This window comes from Mastomys coucha, unplaced genomic scaffold (assembly GCF_008632895.1).
Source record: "Mastomys coucha isolate ucsf_1 unplaced genomic scaffold, UCSF_Mcou_1 pScaffold15, whole genome shotgun sequence".
NCBI classification, from domain to species: domain Eukaryota; kingdom Metazoa; phylum Chordata; class Mammalia; order Rodentia; family Muridae; genus Mastomys; species Mastomys coucha.
This window is the reverse complement of record NW_022196897.1, coordinates 128,040,281-128,063,072: the sequence shown is the minus strand read 5'-3', so window position 1 is coordinate 128,063,072 and position 22,792 is coordinate 128,040,281. Positions and strand designations below refer to the sequence as shown.

General features: G+C 38.8%; 1 protein-coding gene and 1 long non-coding RNA gene across 7 annotated transcripts in view; both read left to right on the top strand.

Annotated features, from left to right (window-relative positions):
• Kif16b (kinesin family member 16B) overlaps positions 1-22,792 on the top strand; it is a 318,921-nt gene that overhangs the window by 130,346 nt on the left and 165,783 nt on the right. For all 6 annotated transcript variants that reach the window (XM_031372080.1, XM_031372081.1, XM_031372079.1 and 3 more), the window contains exons 13-14: positions 21,176-21,295; positions 22,155-22,206. In XM_031372080.1, the coding sequence (XP_031227940.1) occupies positions 21,176-21,295; positions 22,155-22,206 (172 nt within the window). The remainder of the gene's footprint in view (positions 1-21,175; positions 21,296-22,154; positions 22,207-22,792) is intronic.
• LOC116091043 lies at positions 2,572-5,812 on the top strand. The gene is made up of 3 exons (XR_004118913.1): positions 2,572-2,910; positions 3,597-3,631; positions 4,653-5,812. It is a non-coding gene; the product is annotated as an uncharacterized LOC116091043 (long non-coding RNA).

Genomic DNA, 22,792 nt, shown 5'->3' with positions numbered 1-22,792 from the left:
GGTTGTTTTGATTTGCATTTCCCTGATGACTAAGGATGTTGAACATTTCTTTAGGTGCTTCTCAGGTAGGCTGTCTTTTTTAAGTTTTCCTTTTGGTGATTAGAATCTTTTCATGTCACAGGGTTCCATTTATTTATTGTTTGCATTATTTCTTAATTATCTGGGGTTCTACTTAGAAAGTCCTTGCCTTGTCTTGTTTTGTCTATGCCTATACCTTGAAGTATTTTTCAGAATTTTTCTCTTAAATAGTTTTAGAGTTTATGCAGAGTGAATTAGAAGGATCCAGTTTTATTCGCCTACATGTGGGTATCCCTTTTTCCCAGGGCCATTGTTGAATACATTATCTTCTCTCTGTTGTATATTTTTGACATCTTTCTCAAAATAGCAGGTGGTTCATACCCAAGTGCATATGAGCAGCACCAACTGAACTAAGAAGATTGTTAATAAGAATTTGAAAAGCACATGCATCTACAAGGGAAATGTGAGAACTAAGAAGGTTGTTAGAGTTTGAAAAGTATGTGGATCTGCAATGAAATGCTAGGAGGATCTAGGGGTGCTGGAGGAAGGCAGTGATGGTGTCTACGCACACTGAACAATGTATAGCTGTATGAAACTTTCAAAGAATATTATTCAAAAACCGGGTGGCCATCTGCTTAACTGACTTCCATGTCTGTTTTTGTGCCTTTATCATGTTATTTTCATGACTGTTGCCTTGTAGTATGGCTTGACAGTAGGTCTAGTGATACCTCTAGCTTCATTTACTTATTTTTGTTTATTCATTTATTTTGCTGAGGATTGCTTTGGCTATCTTGTGTCTTTTGTGCTGAAATATGGATTTTAATATATTTTTTACTACTTTTTTAAAGAGTGTTTGGAATTTTAATAAAAATAATTGGATCGTAGGTTGATTTTATAAGTTATTCATTTTTGCATATTAATTCATCAGCATGGGCATTTACATTGTAGTGTGTCTTCTGGGTCCCTTCAGTGACCTAAAGCTTCAGCTCTTCTTGCAGATTACTTCCAAGTTTCCCCAACCCCTGAAGAATTGTACATGGGGTTGTTTCCTTGATTTCTGTCTCAGTATTCTTGCTATTATGTAAGTAGGTAACTAATCTTTTGGCTTTTAATTTTATATCTTGCTGAAATTATCCGATCTGAGTTTTCTGGTGGAGTCTTCAGAGTGTTTTATATGGAGAGTGATATTATCTACAAATAAGAACATCTGACTTCTTTTCCTATCTACATTCTTTTTACTTCTTTCTCTTGTCTTACTGTTGAAGCTAAGACTTCAGCCACTATATTGAATATGAATGAAGAAATTGAATAGCTTATCTTAGTCTTCATTTAAACTAGAATATATTGGGCTTCTTCTCAATTAGTAAAATGTTGGATATATGTTAGTCACAGCTTTCATTATGTCAGAAACATGCTCCTTCTGTTTCCAGTTTCTTAATGGCTTTTGTATTTTGTGAAACACCTTCTCAGCAACTGTAGAGATGATCATGTCATTTGTTTGTGGTAGTTTGTCTAAGAATAACCCCATAGGCTCATATATTTGAATGGTTAGTTATCAGGAAATGGCACTATTGAGAAGGACTAGAAGGATTACAAGGATTATAAGTAGTAGCTTTATTGACAGAAATGTATCACTAGGGGTAGGTTTTGAGGTTTCAAAAGCCCATGCTAGGCCTAGTCTCTCTCTCCTCTCCTCCCCTCCACTCCCCTCTGCCCCCCTCTCCTCTTCTTTCCACCCCTCCCATCAGGATGTTGCTCTAACCTACTGCTCTAGTGCCATGAATTGTGCCATGCTTCCACCATGATGGTAATGACCCCTGAAACTGTAAGCAAGCCCCCCTAATTTGTCTTCTTTAAGTGTTGCTTTGGTCATTGGGGTCCCTTCAGAAGATCGCTATGGAATAGTCTGAGAAGTATTTCTTTAAATGCCTGAAAAATTGAGCAGTAAATCTGGGCCTAGACATTTTTAGTTAACAGGTACACGTGTGTGCCTGTGTGAATTCCTATGTATGTGTGTGGCTACTACTGCAGCCATCTCATTACTTGTTTTATAGGTCTTTTAAAATTGTGCACCTTATCTTGGTTTACTTTTGATAAGCCATAGACGTCCATTTTCTTAGTTTGTTGAATATAGTGGAGCATAAATTTTTAAGGTATTTCCCAATTTTAATAGCAATTCCTAATACCAACTTCTTTGATATCACTTGTAAACTCTCTCTTTTTTAACTAATTCTCTTTTTTCTAATTATATGTTTTTTTCCTCACTTTCTTCTTCTTTCTCTCAATAGTTTAGCTAAGGTTTTGTTTATATTGTTTATCTTTTCAAAGAATCAACCTTGTTTTTTTTTTTTAATTTTTGTATTGTTTGTTTCTTTCTCACTTTATCAGTTTATCTGCCCAGATATTTCTTTTTGTGTACTCGTTCTGGTTGACTTGCTGTTGTTTTTCTGGGGGACTAGCTATATTGCTATTGATTTGTGATCTACCTATTTTTAGTCTAAATGCTCCTCTGAGGATTGCTTTCATTGCATTACCCTTTGTTTTGGTATGCTATCTTTTCATTTTCATTTGATTCCAAGAATTTTTATCAAATGACCCATTCATTCTTCAGTAATGTGTTGTTTTACCTTAATGTGTTGCATTGTGAAGGCTGGCCTCATTCCATCACTTTTCTTCATGTTTCCTTGAAAACGCTAGTTCCAGTCCAGTTTTCACCTTGTTCAATATCCCAAGGTTCTGATTCATCAGTCTCTCCTAGGTGAACGCTGCTTGCTTATTATCTGACCCAGCCTATAATCCTATGACACTTGCTCTGAGTTTCCCTGGAGGATGCTTCACAGGGGTTGTAAAGAAGCACTCTACCACTGTGGTACCTCTCCATCCCTGCAGTAGGTTTGTGTTTAGATTTTTTTCTTCATTTTATTTTATATTTTCTGTATATGGGTATTTTGGCTGCATATCTATGTATAATTTTCAGGTAGCAGGCAGAAGAGGACCTCAGATCTCCTGGGAATGGAGTTACAGAGGATTGTGAGGTGTCACGTGTGTGCTAATTAAACACAGCTTCCCTGGAAGAGCAGCTAGTGTGCTTCCCACCTGAGCATCTCTCCAGCCCCATCCCAGCAGTGGTTTTAATAGTTAGATTTACTAAAATTTTATTTCATGGCTTCTAGATTTTGTATTATATTTAGAAAATATTTTGTGATTATAGAGAAAAGCATTTTATTTTATAATTTTTAATATTTAAATTTTCAATGTACTTAGGCTCATTCTGAGCAAAACCTGGACTTCATTCTGTCTCCAAAACCTGTTGGAGTTGTTACGTGCTGTCTGTATTCAGTTGCCATAACCCGTGGGTTTCTTGTGTTGTGACACTCTGTGGTGTATAGTTTATTTAGGTGTGGTTTTCATGCAGACTTTCTCTGCTGTGTGCTCATTCAGCAGTGCTGCTTGTTTTTTTGTTGTTCACCTTGATGCTGTTGACTGGCAAGATCCAGGTGCATATACTCTTATGGTTTCTAATTTTCTTATATGCTATTGGCATTAACTTGTATTGATTCTGTCTCCTTTTTTCTTAGGTCCCCCTTGGGTCTCCATAGTTGTACATAAGGAGGTAACTGAATTAAACTGTTATAACTCTTGACAAGGCCAGTATGAATGGCTCAGCGCTTTGCTGGTGGCTCAGAGGCTGCTTATGAGTCCTGTCTATATCTGCATCTTTCCCTGTATGCACTTTCTGTTTCCAGGATTTATGGTGGTGTATGCTTGTGCTAATAGCTAGTTTTATAATAACAGGTTAATAGAATATTCTCTGTCCCCTACCTTTAGCCTGGACTACATCTAGTAGTTCCCAAAGTGCTCCACAATGCAATTATCTTATAATTTCTTCTCAAAGTTTTTCTTTCCTTTCCATTTCCACTTTTGAGCACTTATATTTATTCTTTGACTTTGTATCATTAAATAAGGTATATCAGATTAAAGTACCATCTTTAAGTCTTAAATAAAAATGTCCATATTAAAGTGGCATCCTTCCTGTCTGCTGCTGAGTGCAGAGCGTATGTGTACACCATCTGCAGAGCATCCTTCCATGCTTAACTCTAGCCATATAGGATTGGACAGAAGTGTGAGCATGTGTTTCATTAACTTCTCATGTGGCTAGGGAGCTTTCTCCACTGCCCCCCTGCTCCCAGCCCCAGCCCTTCACTATCCCATGAGACATTTTGTGTGTCTCCTGGGTCCAACAACATCATGTACTTGATGCTTTAAATGTTGCCTACAAGATAACAATTTACAGTGACAGAAATATCTTCCCTAAAGACAATTGCCATGTGTGATCCCAAAATGATCTGCTCTTGGAAAGGCTCTTTTAGATGTACTTGCCATATGAGTGTGCAAGATAGTTTGCAGAGTGTATCCTGATAAGGTTATTTTCTATAGACTGGGAGAGAGAGTGACCTAGGGTAGGAGTGACCCAACTTGCTGGAGAATGCAAGGAATGCAGAAGATGATGCTGTCATCTGAGCCTCACCTCACCACAGTCCATTCCTTCCTACACGTTTCTGTCATTTAAAATAAGCTGTGGTAATCTCATGGTAAGATACATCCTGCTCATCATTTTCTGTTCTGCTCTCCAGAGAGTTGTGCCTTCAAGCTCTTCAGTACTGCCCTCCTGTCATCAAACTGGGGACCAAAATGTGGATCTGAAATACAACTGTATCTGTTTCTAAATGCTGCATCTCATTTTGTTTGAAGCTTGCTTGATTCCTACATTGTCCTTTGAGTATATACCATGTACCAGGTGCTGAGAAGTGCTGGGTTACAAAACTTCACTTGAGTGAGAGGTTCAGAGAATCAGAGCCCAGGTAGGGAGACACTACTTAATTATTCTGTAGCCAGATAGATAGAGCAGTATAATGTGCAATATGGAAAGTCTGAGCAGACACAGACGTGTTGGGCATATAATGATGTGTGTCTTATCACAATATGTAGATGCACCTACTTTATTTGCATAGTATAAATGCATCATGAAACCTTTTCTCTGTTGGATACTGTTGGGTATCTATGCCTCCTTTTGCCTGTTTCTTTTGTCTTTATTATATGCCAAGGCATGATGAGCTTTAATGTGTTCATCGATAGCAATGCTGGGATCCAATTCATGAAATAATCTAGACTGTTTTAGGAAGGGAGTTCTTCTTACCAAAACTAGCAAGAGGGCTGTGGAACTTCATGAAAAAGTGTCCTTCTGTCTAATTAGCTGTTTTTCCTCAAATAGTTCCATGATTGTATTAGTGCAGATATTTTTTAGCAGTTGGCTCAGTGATACTTTGTTTCTAAATTCCAAAGTATTTCCTAAGTTTTTGTTTGTTCATAATTTTATTAACATTTCACCAGGAGGCAGAATGGGGATGCAGGAGCTGCTGTTGGTTCTTGGTGTTCGTTTATCTGGTCATCCTTGGCTTAGGCAGTGCCTTCCCTGAAGCTTTACTAGGGTGCTTTTCAATATGTCTTTCCTCAATATGTTTTATCCCTCGCTCTCTCCATCCCTATCCTCCCCTCCCCTCTCTTTCTTATTCTCCCCCTCCCTACTCCTTCCCATTTCATCATTTCTTATTGTAAGGCCTCATACTTGTCATGTTCCTCCCTCTGCCTCCAGATGTTCACTGCTGCGATTTCAGGCTGGGATCCAGCCCCTCACACATTTCTTTTCATCATGAAACTGTCAGTCACCTCCTGGGAGCACTGACCACCTCCTCTGCCCCAGGATCCTGGAGTTGGGAAGCAGGGCTAAGATCTCAGTGGAGGGTGGCAGTCAACAGCATCACATCAGAATTAGTTTGTGATTTCTTCCTTGTCTGCAGCACTTACTGGTTCTGAACTTGGACTGGAGTCTTTTATAGGGATAATAAGTTTTGTTAAAGCAAGAAGAACTTAAAATGAAAACAAGAAAGTTTTAAGTGGACCGCATCTAAGGCAAATCAAATGAACCCCCAAAGAGATGTATGAAGCTCTTTTCTCTTTTCATGTGTCTGTGATTTCAGGGATTTAAAAAAAAATGCTCACTTAGTTTCCAAGAGAGCAGGCATTTCGTGTAGGAGTGCCTGCCTGGTGTTTTACACTGGGAAACCAATTTAGAAAAGATACAGTTCTTGTAGAAGAGGGAGTGTGGGGCTGGACTTGGTGAATCTGGGTGGATTTAATCCAGGACACAAGTCAGGTGCCTTTACATGCAGTACTGCTCTGAATTTTCTGTGATATGATCTGAACAGCCTTCAGAGAGCCAGTCTACTTAGCATGTCTACTATGCTTAATACTAAATTAATATAGTACCTAGAATTTAAGTGGTGTATACTCTCATATAATTAGATTAGCATTTCCTGTGTTTAACATCTAGACTCTTAGCCTTTTTAGATAAGCAAATCTGGAAGCTATATTCCCACATACTTTTATAAAAATTGAAGTTATAGTCTATTTTAAGAAATTGTTCTTATTTTATAAATTTCTATTCTGTAAAATTTCTATATTTTAATTGGGTTAATAACACACAAATTGACCACATTATCATGGCATATGTGGATGCAGACATAAAATGTCACTGTGGGCAAGAGTTAATGGAATCAAAATGGGACAGGAGAGACTTACAGCCCTGAGGTGTGCAGTGACATTTAAAAAATGCCTTCCCAAACCAAGCAACCGGTTCATTAGATTAATTAAAGTGAAAACTAACCCCAATCTGGTAGCTTGATAATGACCACAGGGCTGTTGCCATTGGAATCATCTGATGTTTGCAATTGCTCTAGCTAAGACCACAATGGGGTTCCTTTATTGTTTTACCTAAACTTTTGAATTTATCTTTTAGCAAAGAATTGATTTTTAGCTATCCTGATTGTTTCCTCATGGTTTAGCTGAAGCACAAAGGTAAATTGTGTTCACATTAAAGATGACAAACTGCTTTTCCTGTGAGATGACAGACTTTTTCCTGTGCCTTAACTGCCACTCTTTATGGGTATTGTAGACATCAGGGTAGCAACAACCAATTCTGCATTCTTCTGGGCTGGCGCTGTCTGTTTTGGCAGATTCCCACAGGAAGCAGGTTATCTATAGTATCAATGGTCAGTTTCAGGTTTGGGTTTCTTTTTTTTTTTCTTTTCTTTTTAATGTTTTTGAACCTTAACCCATTACATACTGGCTTTCTGAAAATGCAATAAAAATGAATTACAAGATAATCAGATGGAAAAGGAGGAATGTACAAAAAGATAAACTCTAATATTTTATTAGATTTGATCTTTGTAAAGTTATTGTTGAATGGATTTTAAGATTTCTGAATGTTTGAGTTTAATTTCTGTTTACTGTAATGGTTTGCAGACCATCCATGAGGTCCCCATACTTATGTTAAATAGAACCTTCCACATGTTCTCTTTTAGGAGTGCAGACTTTGAAACAAAATGTCACAGGAACATCAAAATCAACTTTTCTAGAAAAAAGTCATCTCTGCTGCTCAGTACATTTGAGAATAGTTAAAAGTCTAACCTAGTTGTGACTTTTAAAAAATTATTCATTTAAAACTACTATTAAACTAGTTTTGTAGAGTCCTTTGAGATAGTAACTCTGGGTTTAGTGTGTGTGTGTATGTGTGTGTGTGTTTAAGTCTCTATATCATAAGAATGAATAAATAAATGTATAGGTTCACACATGTATTTACTTCTGAGGCCTGGTCCTTTCTAAGGTGCTGAGTTTTGAGCATCAGCCATTGTATACACATTTATTATAGACTTGGGGAGGAGTAGAGATAAGAATGAATAAATATATATACTTATAACATATAGTCAGTTAGACCATATGATGGCTCTACCTACCATTTTTAATTTTACAATAGAGTTGAAGCAGTTTATATTCATCAAAACCTTTACTTAAATTTGAATTTTTAATTTTGATTGTGCTAGCTATAATGAACATTACCATCTCAGTGATCAGAAACAGTAATGAACTATGACCTAGAGCCAGTAGTGGTCTCACGAGGAAAAGCCACTAATGAAGGTGTGCAGCAAAAGGTGGGTGCTTGTGAGTTCGGTGACCAAATGCATGTTTGAGTTAAGGTATGCTGAACGTAGATGGCTTTATGAAATATAAATCCATCATAGTTCAAATGTCATCTGTACTCATTCTTTTTTTCCTTGAAAACCTATTAAGTATATACGTGAAAACCAACTCTCCATACAATTTGGCCCTAGAACAAGATTTTTAACTTCAACTGAGTTAACTAAAAACTAGGTTCATTTATAACTCAAACCTAAAGATTTTGTTATTGTTTTTTATAATAATGTAAATAAATTACATATGTCTATTATTTTGACCAGCTTACAGGGAAGAAGTCTTACCTAGACTCCTCATGTGCCCTATAGGGCAGTGAGTACTTTGTGTGCATTGTCTTAGTTAATGTTACAAGCACAATGGTATAGGTACTATTGGTCCTATGTTATAACAAGTGAGATGAGCAAGTTTAAGAACTTATCCAAGGTTACAGGTCATAAGTAGGAGCTCAGTCAGTCAGCTGAGAGACCCTGCTTTCCCAAACCCCACCTAGCATAAGACTTAAAAGTCATAGTGTACTCATCAGTGCTCAAGCTCAATAAGAGTCCTAAGGCATGAACCCAAATAATGAACAAAATAGGACAGGACCCTAATGTGTATAGCGAGTGCTGGCCTATGTTAAGATGACAAAGGGCTTCCTGTCCAAAAGAATCAGAATCAGAGTAAAACATGTTTCCTTACAGAAGATACACAAACCAAGCCATACTTCCCATTTCTGATGTTGTTGGATTGTAGGACCATCCACAGTAGTAAAAAAAAAAAACAAAAGCAAAAACAAAACAAAAAATAAAAAAACAAAAAACATAAAACAAAACACCCAAGCACGTGGCAGAGAAACACTATCATGGTGCAGAGAGCTGTGGGTGCCATCTTGACCACAGGAATTGAATAATGGAATTGAACTTGGTATCAGGACATCTTTTCTTTCAGTGACTAATACTTTGGGTTGTTTTTAGGTACACAATCGTCTATCAGTAAATAAGTTTATGCAATGGAATATTTTCCTATTGTCAGTCCCTGGCTTGTGCCCTGTGTTTGTCTAATATTGACATGGCAGTTGAGGGAGTAGGAGGGTCGAGCATGGAGAATGTTGCCTCTTGGGTTCTTTTAGGGTGTATCTATAGAGTAGATGTGATGAAAATGTCAGCTTAGTCTCCTCTAATTCAGTATTTCTTTGTGTAGTTTGTTTACTTTAACTAGATTGATAAATGTATTGGAGTGAAATCAAAAGCAGGAAAGTGTAGTTTAGTTTTAGCTAACTGTTATATGAAACCTAAGATTTAACATGTTAAGGAAAAAGTTATAGGTGCTTCAACAATTATAAATACCAAGATTAGGAACTGCCTCAGTCTAGCAAGTGCTTGTGGCACAAGTATGAGGATCTGTCTTCAATCGCCTGTACCATGTAAAAGCTGGGCATTATAGGGTGCCCCTGTAATCCCAGCACTGGGTGGCAAAGACACAAGAATCCCTGGAGGTTTCCAGTCTATCCAGATAAACAAGATCCAGATTCAGTGAGAGACCCTGTCTCAAAGAAAAGTTGGAGACACCACATGTTGACCTTAGACTTCTTCATGCATGAACATGTACATACACATACACAAGAAACACCTTACGTGGATGGATTTATAGTCACATTTGTGGTAGACAGAGTCCTGAGTTGACCTGTTCCTACTCTTGCTATAAACACCTTGTAGCAGCCCCCACCTCCAAAGTTAGAGGAAGTGGATAGTCAGAGGTCCCAGCCCATGAACAGTTTACATCCTGACGGGTCTACCATGGCATCTGGATGGATCTGAAGGATGAGGCTGACATTTGTGAGGACCATTGACTATCATTTGTAGGTGTCCTCTAAAACAGTTTTAGAAGGAAGACTTCAATTCTAGAGCCATCAGAAACTTGAATCAACTTGAAATAGGACATTGAATCTCATCAGTTCATGAATCATGCTTTGCTGTGGTCTCCTGAGACCCTGGGTAGAATGTACAGACAGCCCATTTCCAGACTTCTGACCCATGAACATGCAACTGGAAACTAATACAATGTTTTATTTCTGTGTGCTTTGGCTTTTTAGCTTTTACAAGCTTGCACAGGATGAGTTATGGATGATAGCTTTGCATCAACAGAGGTAATTGCCCCTGTGACTGTGTGGAGCTTCACTTCCTGATGTTATCCCAAGTGAAGCATGTGCCAAAAGATGATTTTTCTTTTCTTTTTTTGGTTGTTGTTACAAAAGTTTACCCCTTAGAGTAAAGGAAATATATATCATCCATTTGGGGAAAAAGCTTTTGAGAAACTGGGTAACGTACAAACCCATGATTTAAATAACGTTGTAGTAGAACAGTGTGTGCATTGGTTGTAGCTGGGTTTGTTCCTCATATTGATGTAAACAGTGAAGGATTTCTGAGAAGGACAAATCCTCCCTTGGCAGGCCATGGAAAACACTGCCTCCTAATGTGGACAGTGTCTGGATTTAAGTCTTTCAGTTTCCTGAGACCAACATCTTAGAAACCCTATGTACTTTCCATGCCCATATCCAGTGGTGTTCTGAAGCAATATTTATCATTGCTTTCTTCAGTGCCAGTTTGCCTGTGCCAGCTTCTTATTTTGTTCTTAAGTCTGCACTTGGTGAAGCAACAGTGAGTGAGACTTTAAGGCAGATGTGCCAGGTGCCACACTGAGCATTCGTTCACCTGTGCTGCCATCCTGCTGTAATCCTGCCCCTGCCTTCCTGATCACTGTCCTCATTTCTCTTTAGCTGCTTCCACTGCTGTAGCTAAAAAATCATTTTGAATTATCAACATAGGACAAATCTTTGCAAAATCATGTGCTTATTTTAAGTCACTCATAAATTGAATATAACTGGTAGCCAAAATAAAAATGAAGAGATAGCATACTCTAACATGAAATCAGAACATCATGACCACCTAGTATTTATTTCTAGTTATTATCTAGAATGTAACCATAATTCTGATTTCTATATGGCAAGACTATTTTGGGTGTTTTGGAAATTTTTGTTAAACATTTTCCTTTTCTGTATGCTTTATTAAAATTCTGTTTGTGATTTCTATAGCTGTTCTTTGTCATTATTATACCGTGTATCTTGGTGTATGCAAGTGATTGGCTCTAAGGTCCCCTTGCTCATAACATCAAACCCTGAGGATGCTAAGTCCTTTGATAAAGATGCATACCATGTGGGCTGCTATTCTATATGGGATATTTAGAGTGGAAGCTGTCATTTCAGCACAGTCACTGAAACGCTTCACTGAACAGTATGTGGACAAGCCTTGCAATAAGCAGTGCCCAGTTAAGGAGCTGTTGGGAGAGACAGGGTCTCTAGAAAGGCACACTTGAGTCAGTTTTTTTTTTTTTTCTTTTAGAAAATGAGGAATAGATGTAGGGCTTGGCATTCTGCAAATTCAGCTTTTTTGAACTTCTCGATTTTTTTTTTCCTGGATGCTTTTGCTTTGTAGTTGAGTGTACAGATGTGGAGGAATGACCATGGAGGGCCAACCATGTATTATTTCATTAAACAAATTCCAGAAATTTACAACTTCTAGTCTTCTCACATATATCTGGGTAGTTTATAGGGGGTTGGTTGGGTTTTGCTTTGAGCCTATTTTTCCATGGACTCCTGTATGTACAGTTACAGCAGTTGGCAAACCCGCTACAAAAACCCATTGAAAAGTAAACAGTTGATTTCTGCAGTCCCTTTTATGCATGTTGCTGCTGATCAACTCTTTAACAAGTGGCAGCCAGAAAGAACACATACATGAAGGAGCGTGGAACACATATTCTAGTAAAACATCATTAAAATTTCAATTTCATACAGTTTTGACAGGTCATGAAACATATATTTTGGACGTTTTTTAGCCATCTGATAACAAAGGTTGCTCTCTACACTTGAGCCTGACCTAGTCTATGTTTGTAGGTGCCCCTCGCCCACCATAGGGCTTTGTAGTGGAAATGATGAATCACATGATATAGATATTATTTAACTAGATGATACTACCAAACAGCTTTCCACAATGGCACAATATCCAGTTTATTAAACCTTAGAAACAAAGTTTTCAATTTGTATGATTGTCTGAGATAGAAGTCTCATCTCAATAAATTGTCCAGCTAAATCTTGAACTCTGGGCTCATATGATCCTCCTGACTCAGCCTCATGAGTGCTGTGAGGACACCACACCCAGCTTGTAAATATTTTTTTAATGACTGGAGGTTTGAGTTTTATGGTGGCATAGGAATTGGCTTCCTTTTGTGAACTAGCTGGACTAGTCATGTTTGTGAGGGTTAGATATTAGGTCTTGCTTGCACTATTTCTATTAGCAAAAATAAATGCAGTGTGTGATGGAAACACATTTGAGGTAGACTTTGTGTTAGCTGTGCTGCTTTCCTGCTGATGCTGAGACCAGCAAACACAAGTCATACCTTGTCTTTCAGTTCATATACCCTTGACAAGTTCTATATGTTAGTCACATGAGCCTTCCTTTTCAAAAGATTTCAAACATGATTTCTTGTTTTAAAATGGATTATGTTTCTTATTTTAATAAACTTCCAAGGTCTGAGCAGCCAGCACTCTAAATTATGTTTGCGCTTTGGAACACCCTTTCCTGCATAATCTGAGTTTGCATGTCCTTTTGATTCACTGCAGTTTATCTTGCTGACAGTTTATTAATTATGTTTCTGAGTGTAGTGTATCATTTCCAGGAATACTTATAAAAAATACAATTGGCCAAAAGCATATTTGTGCCACCAAGATATATGTTTTTATTCCCAGTCACTTAGGGTCTTCTGAGGTTGAGCTGAGCTGCAGTGTAGGTGACATGAGCTCTCAGAGCGATTGGATTTGGGTGACAGTCTAGAAAGTATTGATTTATCTCATTCATAGAGGACAGTATGTTTAGTTAGTGCATAGGCTTGAGGTTGACTTTCTTTCTGTATGGCTTGCCTTCATTTCTCCATATTTTTTTGTCTGTATGCAGACTCCCTTCTGTATGGATGTGAATTCTTGACAATACCACTCCTCAGTTATTTGAACAGTTTGGTTCATGGGACTAATTCACTTTTGGCATTCAAGTTGAATATTATGTTATCAGAGGAAAGGGGGTTATGTTTTCTCCTTTCCATTAAAAACAAAACAAATTTTATTTCTGTGGAGGAGAAGCAAGGGGCCCATTCATTAGAGGTGATCTTATGTACCAATATAGGCATGGGCAGACTTTTTCGAAAGAGCCTGTGAGAAGCTAGAAGGATTCCTGGAGGAACCAGAGGATGTGATCCTTTGAATAAAAGCTGGGAGGCAGAGATAAGCCTGGCATATACCATGGCTGAGAAACAAGAGCAGGACAGCTTTAGAAGACAAGAGTTTAAGGCCCTTGTCAGATTGAGGCTTTCTGGAATACAGCATTCCACTTAAAATAATCCTTGCATTTAGCTGCCCCACCATATGTGAAAGTCTGTGCTTTATAGAAAATACCCTTGTAGAGCTGTCTGTGTATCTTCATGGATATTTTAGGCTCCCATTTAGGTCAAATATACTAAAGTACTTGTGATCATAAGATCCTGCTCCACTTAAAAAGTCTAGTTAAATATTAATGTGAGGAAATTTGCTCTTGCATATTTTCACACATAATTTCTTTAATTGGTATTATGTATTTTGCATAATTTAAAAACCAGCATCTGGATGATTTGCTCAGCAAAGAGGACTGTTTCATCAAAAAGACCTATACAGTATCTTCTCCAGCTGCATGCCAGCACTTAGGTCTTGTGCTTAAATGATGTCCCTACAGTGGGGAGTATAGTGAGAATGGAACTCCCCTGAGAGTTTCTGTTCAGTAAAAGGACACTAGTAACGATATTTACTGTAGAGAGGCCAACAGCCAGTCCTGCCAGGACAGTTAGGTTTCATAATTCCACAGAGTAGAAGGTAGCTGGGCCTGCTGAGTCCATCTGCTCAAACGTGCTCCTCCTGACCAGAGTATCAGATGGATTGTTTCAAAGTCATGAGAAAATAGTGCTTTTGCATTTCCCCTTCAGTTTCTCTGACATCAGAGGTGATAACCCTGTCCCAGATTTGAGTTGATGGGTAGAGAGTTGTGGACACATTGTTTTTTATTGTCTTATTAGAGTTTTAGCTAGATTCACTTCCCACTTCTGACTTATTCTGGCCATTTTCACTGCAGTGTTGAGGTCCATGCACACGCGTACGTGTCAAGGGACACAAGTAAATACATACTAAAAAGGGACAGTCCTGGCCCCTGCAGATTTCTCAACCATTCAGTGTTCTTTGGCCCCATCCTGAGGAAGTAGCCACTATGGTAGGATGTTTGGAACTGTATATATGTTGGATAAATTGAGTGAGATGAGGGCATCATTTCACTTTCAATGAATAGAAGGAAGGCCACTGTAGGGTTTAATCTGGCTTCTTAGAACCTTGAGAAGATGGTTCTAACTTCCATATGTGAAGTTAGTACATGGTGGTAGGAGAAGAAAGGATCTGTAAGTTGATTCTTAGTACTTCTTCTCTTTTGTTAATGTGTGAACTCATTCTGCCTTCCTACCCGAGCCTCCTCCTCCTTGGAGCCTTATTCTGATGATAGAGGCTAGTCTTAAATTTCCCTCCCTCCTTCATCTGATTATGATGCAAATGTTGTCTTACTTAAGTCCTTCCCATGAGGTGCGGTCAGCCTGGCATGTACATGGCATATGCCAACAAATGTTCTTATTCATTGCGTCTTCTCTTTGGAAAGGTGAAAACTTAAGTGTGGCTCCTGAAGCGTGTGCCCAGGGCATTTCTGCTCCTTTTCCTCGTGGCTTCTGCACGTTTTGTATACACTGCATGTAGCCGAGCAGATGACAGTGTGATTACTTCTTGATAATTTTGGCAACCATTTCATTTCTGTTAGTGGGTAAAAGTACTCAAGAAATCATGAATTCTGGGTAATAGCTACTTTGAACATACTTTCTGGATTTTAGGTCATTTTCTCTTGTGACAGTGCCTACTTAGCATTTGTAGATTATAAAAAAATATAAATTATTAGAGAATACTTGCTAGTCAAAACGGTAACTTCTTTTTTAATAAGAAACATCTTACTAAGATGCCTGGTACATATTAGAAGGATCTTTAACACACACACACACACACACACACACAACACACATATACCATTCCCTCCCTCCAAATACACACATACCACCACACCACCACCAGCACACACTCTCCAGCCTTACGAGTAACAAGACAGTCCTTTTCTGTTGTTGAAGAGCAATAGCAGTACTGATGGTGGCGACTGGGAAGAAGTGAACACAGCTGATGCTAGAAGTCCTGGTGAAAGGTCAGGAAGCTGGACTGCTGCCTTCCTTCAGCCCTTGGAATTGGTCCTCCCAAGCAGAAGGAAGGAGCTCCATAGAGGACAATTAATATAAGAGAGGGTGGAGCCCAAAAGTCTGAGATATCTTGTACAAGGTCTTCTCTCTCTTCTTGTTGCCTCTAGTTAGAGAAAAGTGGTTACCAGTACAGACCACTCAGTCTTCTGACCAGAAGGGTCATAGATATGATGCAACAGGAGTCTTGTGTTGAGAATATAGAATTTTCTAGTGAAGAAAGGAATAGGACAGTTATATAAAAGCAGGGAGGAAAAAGAATGAATATGAATCATAAAGCCTGCTAAAGACAAAACGATCCTTATCTAGATGAAAACATATGTTAGGCCAGGAAGGGAGAGCCTTACAGTTCTTTCATTCCATGGAACAGGCTAATGAGAAGCAGGAACTCAATAAACAAAGCAAGATGATAATAAAAAGCAGGGGAGATGAAAAAGAAATTGTAGACTAAAGAATGATCTTGAGGTCTAAGATGAAATCATTGCAGAACTAATAAATAAAATTAGAAACCTTGAAAATAATAGACTCATTGAAAATCAAGTTACTAGAGTAAAATGCTGGATAATGTGAGTGAACACAGATGAAATGATCTGGATATTAACATGTCTGGAAGCTAGAAGAGGGGGGCAGATACTATATGATGTTGGGCTAATTGCTGATCCTTGAGTAGACAGTCAGTAGATGCAACAAAGGATGGAAAGTAAGACAGCGTAATTTTCATAAAGTGGAAAAACAGTGTCTGTAGATTGGGATAATGCATTGTGTTCTAGGAAAACAGAAAGACTTCAGTTCAGGTCTGTCCTAATCACACTATTGAATTTCAAGGATAATGGGAATTTTTTTAAAAACCAACTTGTCTGTCATGGACTAAAAGTCAAGCTGTCTCAATAGTCTCAGTAGAGATGCAGTTCCTGGAGGCAGTGGAGTCCTGTCTTTAGTGTCGCATGAGAAAGGAAGTGCAGTCCACCTTGCTGCCACAAAGTGGCACTGCTGCTGTCATTTAGCTGTCAGGAGGAGGAACACAGTTCCAAACAGGAGGGGTCTTTCACCAAAACATGGATGAAAACATGTACATAGTGGACCAGGGACATTAGTTACTTATTTTCTTGCTGTGACAAAATACTTGACAAAGGCACCTTAGGAGTGGGAGAATTTATTTTGTCCCACAGATTGGGGTGTGGTCTGCATGGCAGGAAGTCATGGAAGAGAAGTCACAGTGACAGGAATGTGAGACAGCCGGTCACATTGTACCCATAGTCAGGAAGCAGAGAACAATGGATGCTGGTACTCAGCTTAATTTCTTTATATTTGTCCCAGACCCCAGTCCATGTGACAGTGCCTCCCACATTCAAGTATTAGTCTTCCCTGCTCAATTAAACCTTCATGGAAACCTTTTTATAGAGGCACCTGGATGCATTTCCATGGTAGTTCTAAATCTAGTCAAGTCAAGAGTGAAGATGAACCAACCCAGTTGGTCCCATAATGTCTTTTCTCAACTTAGCAGGATATTTTATTAAATACTTCTTAGAATAAAGATGCATTTTGTTGAAAGACAACAAATACTTCAATTTCTTTTCCATCTGCTAGATCAAATCATATGCAGTTTTTCAAATTGACAGATAACCTCTGCTCCAGGCTTTTATTTTTATAGAAGTCTTACCGTCTGCTTGATGTCTGCTTGATTTTATGTTCCTCTTCCCATCCACATTAGGCATGTGCGATAGGTCTCATATTCCTATCTGGCCATGTTTGTGCTCTGAGTTGAAGAAGTTATCTGTACTTTCTGTGAGTCAGAGCTCTATAATGTCACTAGTTGGTAAAATATATAAAACCAAAAATTTTGACATTTATTTTTCATTGTTTTGGGGAAAAAAAAAACACTTCAAAATCATTCCCTACAGCACCATATAACTAGCACCCACTGAATGATCTAAGGTGAGCCTGGCATGGCTAGCTCTTCTTAGCAGACTCAGTATGAGCCAGGAGCTCATGCCTCCTAAACATTTCCTCTGCCATTGATTTAGACTCCTAGTCCAGTATAACTTTCTATTAGTCTTTCCTTACTCAATTATTCAAGGAAATGGTTGGATTTTACATGACTCAGTGTGAGAAGCTAAGGCTAAAGACACGATTTAAAAAGCTGAGCCCTCTTCACTGTGATACTGTATGATAGCTACAAGCCACTCCTACAAAGCATACAGCATCCTCATGGAGTCTTCTCGGAATTTAGGAAACCCTGCTTTCCACCTTCTGCCTCACTCCTGAAGTTCCCAGAACGTGACTGAGGTGTGTCTGTCTCATGTTTAACACTGAACATGTGGTGGTTTACATCATAAATATTTCACCTGGATAGGTGTTGAGAGGTTGAGCTTATTTTTTATTTTTTTATAAATGTAAGAAACACATTGTTAAAAATGACCCGATGCTGTTTTGACAAGTCTAATTACTCTGAGGTTCCCTTTTCATGCAACTATAGTCGGTGGACCGAAAGCTTTTTTCCCTGTATGCTATCTGCAACTCTACATATTTTGCTTCTTTCTTTGAGGCCCATTGTGCCAGGAGTTATGGGAGGGAGCCAGCCCCACTATGTTAAGCATTCTGTCTTATCCAAGAGGTGTTTCATAAATTATGTATAACAGTAGATGCCACTCAATAAATATTTTATATGTGATAGATATTTTTGTCTGAAATTACTTTTTCACTTGAGCAATGATTTAAACCCTCATTTTCAGTTTTATGAGGTGACACTTTTATAATATCATGTAGTCGAATGCAGCTTGAATGTCATGGAGCTTTAGGGCAGCATTAATCAAAAATTCATCTGCCCCACTCTCATTCTTAGTCCTGGAAAACTTTCCTGGGTGCAATCTTTGTCCATGCCGTGTGTGTGTGTGTGTGTGTGTGTGTGTGTGTATGTGTGTGTGTGTGTGTGTGTGTGTGTGTGTGTGATGGGTCGGAACAAGTAATGCTTTTTATCTAACAGCTCCAAAGTTGTGAATTTCCAATGCTTTCCCAAGTCTATAAAACTTACTATAAGGAAGAAAAAAAGTAATTTCATTTTTTTTTTTTTTGTGAAGAACATTACAGTGAACTTGGATGTAATCCAAAATGATTTTTCTAGTTTAAGTCAGAGCTGTTATTTTTTTTTAAAGTCCCCCTTCCTTTCCTTTCCTTTCCTTTCCTTTCCTTTCCTTTCCTTTCCTTTCCTTTCCTTTCCTTTCCTTTCCTTTTCTTTTCTTCTCTTTTATCCCCTACTGCCATACGATTTTGTGTCTATGGTTTTTGTAAAAAAGATAACATATGTCTCTGGACCTAGAAGTCACTTCCCTTTTCCTGTCAATGACAGAAACAGCTCATCCCCTTGGAGCCTCATTCCTGTATGCAACACTGTTATCTGGTTCAGAGACCAGACTTTCCAGTGGGACATTATTTTATAGATGGAACTTAGTGATAAAATTCTCCTCTATAATATATATTTTTTAAAAAAAATCATGTATCTCATTTCAGTTGAAATTCCATCATCAGAAGGAAAGTCATAGATCCTACCAACTCAAGAGGTGGAAATAGGGCTTGGTCTGTGTAGAGTGCTCATTTCAGTCCTGATTTTCAAGAGCCTTGACATCATAAATCAAAGTTACTGAATCTCCCAACCTCAACTCAAAGCCTGAGGTTCCCAGCCGTGGAATGAGAGCTTAGTTGATAGGCAGAGTAATTGAAGAACAATGACATGCTTCATTTCTTTTTCTAGAATCTTAACTTATGTGTTGGCCATTTCTCTGCGTATCTATTTAAGTTGTTAAATTAAATTGCTTTCTTCCAAGTGATGATTTTTATGTGTCCTGGTTTCCAAGTGTGCATTTGAAACCTAAATGTCTACAGAAGGAAGTTCCTAGGGACTCCCCACTCTTCATGCCCTGTCCCTGAACTTATCATGGATTCCTTTGAGTTCAGTATTTGAGTTTTGCCTTAACACCGCTTAAGAGGTTCAGAATCTTGGCTTAGAAATGCTAGGTAGTGTGTTGTTTGCTAGACTAAATGGCACCAGAGCAATGGCAGATAATGCTGTAGCCCCTAAAGTAGAAGCGCCATCAGTGATGAAGTCCTACAGTTGAGCTGGCCAGCAAATTTTGGAACCACAGGAGGCAGTGGCAAGAAATTAGTATAGGGTAGGAACAGATGAGGCCATGCTGTACTTGTAAAGCATTATAAAGACTTTAGTGTGTCTCTCAGGAACAGTAGAGGGCATTTAAAATCTCTGAACAGTATTACCTGCTCTGACATCACTCTGGCTACTAAAGTATGAATTTAAGTGATGGTTTGGGTCGTTTTAGCAATCCAGGTGAAAGGTAATGATGACTTAGGGTTGGCCAAAATAGTGCAGGGGTTTGAGTAGTGACTTAGGGTATATTTAGACTCAACACTATGTGTGTAGAATTTAGAGAAAAAAGGAGTAATGCATTGTCCTGGGTTTTTGTCTGAGTAATAATGAGGGAGATTGCCATTTGCTGATATGGGATAGATAGTCTACAGATTTGAAGGCCTTTTGATTGTTTTTTAATGTGTTAAGTTTGAGCTAACAATCTGTTATTTCTCTAAAGATACTGAGCTAGGCAGGTATAAGTATGTATATATAGAATTTAAGAGAAAGGTAGGTATGTCCTGTCAATTTTAACTGAAGAGTCCTCAGTATGTGAATGGCTGGTAAGTCAGAGTAAAATTTGTTATTCAGGGAGTGAGTGTGAGTAGAGTCCAAGATTGACAGCCTCCATGAGGTGGTTTCCAAAGAGTGGCAAGGAGGAATTTGGGAAGTGTAGGGAAATTTGGGGTAGGTGTATCTCTCTCAGGGTTCAGCTGGGCTGAGGGAGTTGTGGTTTGTCTAGTTGCTTTTCTGTTGCTGAATAAAGCACCATGACTACTACAGCCTGTAGAAGGAAGAGTCTATCATGGTAATGAGATGTGACAGCATAGGGCTTCCATGATGGTAGGAAGCTGAGACCTCACACCTTCCATGGCAAGCAGGAAGAAGAAAGCAAATTAGAAGTGGTAAGAGCCTGGTCCTAGTGACATACTTCCTCCAGCAAGGCTGTACTACTCAAACCTTCCCAAACAGAGCCACTAACTGGAGATCAAAGGTTTAAATAGCCATTTAAACTACCCCCATGGATGGAGTGGGAAGAACTGTTATATGTATGTGGGGAGGAGAGATCTGAATCCCTGTGAAGATGATATAGAGTGTGGAGGGTATCTCTGATGCAGAGATGCAGAACTTAGTGGGGGACCTGCTATCTCTAAAGCATGCTCAGTATGTCCTGGTGACCAGAGAGAAGGATTGGCAATTAAGGAGACTTCAAGCTATTAAGAAAATGCAGGATCTAAAGAAGGAAGAAAGGCTACTTTATAAAGGGTTACTGTAAAGTCGTTGCTAAGGAAGATGGGCCTTGAGATTGACTTTGAAAAGGTTATATATATCAAGCTAAGAGTTGAATTCATTTTATGTTGAACATTTTATATGTTCCAAGTTCACTTTGCCTATTGCCTGCCAGGTTTTAAAGTCCATTTTTCTTTCTGTGTTTTTTTTTTTTATAGGAAATAAAATATTACTTCAAATATCTAAAGACACCTAATATGAAGTTGTCTTTCCCCAAAATAATCTTTTTCTTCTCCCTCTTCTTGATTTCAGGAACAAACCCTAGCCCTCAGGAAAGAGGGCATTGGTGTGGTTCTGGACTCTGAGCTGCCGCATCTGATTGGCATTGATGATGACCTTCTGAGTACTGGAATCATATTGTATCACTTGAAGGTAGAAACTGCTTAAGTGGAACATTTTAATTTTGTTTCCAGATTTCCCCTTAGATTCTCACAAGGTTTATTATAATACTTTATGGCCATGAATACAACTATTAAATTAAAGAATATACAACAAATCCTTGAGCCTTTGGGGATTTTCTACAGTTCATTGGGATTCAGTGGTATTTGAAGTTCCCGTGTATATAGAGTTCTGAAGTTAAATGCTGAGTCATCCATCCTGGCTTCTTTTCTGTGGAATCATAAAGAGGAAGATAAGAAAAAAAAAACAAGATAGAAAAACTGAGGAAGGAACAAGAACCCAGAAGTAGTACTTGCTATGTGTGCTATGTGCACAGTTGCTGGTTCCTCCTGGTAGTCATTATATGGTACCTTCTTCTTAGACAGCCAGCCTTGGTTCTCAACAGTTCCTACTGTTCTAGAGATTAGAGTTCCTTGTCAGTTATCAAGTGTTGCCTCTGTGACCTCAGTTTTAATGGCCTTTTTCTGCTGATCTGTGACTCAGAATGGCATTATGCTGTCTTGAGTTTCGTGACCTCTCATGCCATGCATCTTTGGACACAATGAAGCCCTTGTCCACTGATCTGAATTGTCCTTGAAATGGCTGCCCTGAGCTGACTATAAGAGCTTTTACTTTTTGAGCACTTTGCCTTTGCAGTGGTGCTGGTACTTAGCAGACCACAGAGGATGTCACTTCATTGTTCAGTACCCTAAGCTTACTGAGGCCATTTATGCCCCCAGACCTTGCTCATTCTTTTGCTTGGCAGGTGGGATGCATCAAGATAGGATGAGAAGTGGAGCAGCAGGATGCCCTCCTGCACTCACTAACTAATATTATTGAATTTCCTTCTCAGGAAGGTCAGACTTACGTTGGCAGAGAAGATGCTTCAACAGAGCAAGATATTGGTGAGACTATCAATGATCTCTTAGCAGTTTTAAAAACCATAGATAGTGAACAATCTTCTTTTTCCCGATTGATGTTGATATAAGAGAAAATGTTGAATGCTCTGTATATGTGTAAATAATTTTGACTACAACCCAGTTGAATAACAAGGATGGTTAATGGAGTGAACAAAATTAAAATATGACTTCTTTCTGCCACCCCATGTACATTCTCTATCCTGCTAGTAAAGTTATTTAAATCGCTCTACACCTGTCACTCTGTATTGCCACTGTGATTGATGGAAATAAGCCAGCAGACATTGATAAAGGATTCCAGGTCCTTCAAAAGGCAGGATATAGAGAGTTCTCTACACAAAGGTGATGGGACCACATGCCAGGCACACGTCTAAAGTCATGACTTTCTGGGAATCCTACAGTCTTCACAAGGCATACAGATAGCCAGCAGGTCCGCCTGAGCAGATGGCAGCCTTCACAGTGTTCTGAGCATCCCTTAGGCGGGTCTGTGGGTGGAGAATGTGATGTGAGTCGGTGTCTGTATAGAGAGGCACAGTGCTGATTGGGGGAAGCATTACTCCATTTCAAGATAAGT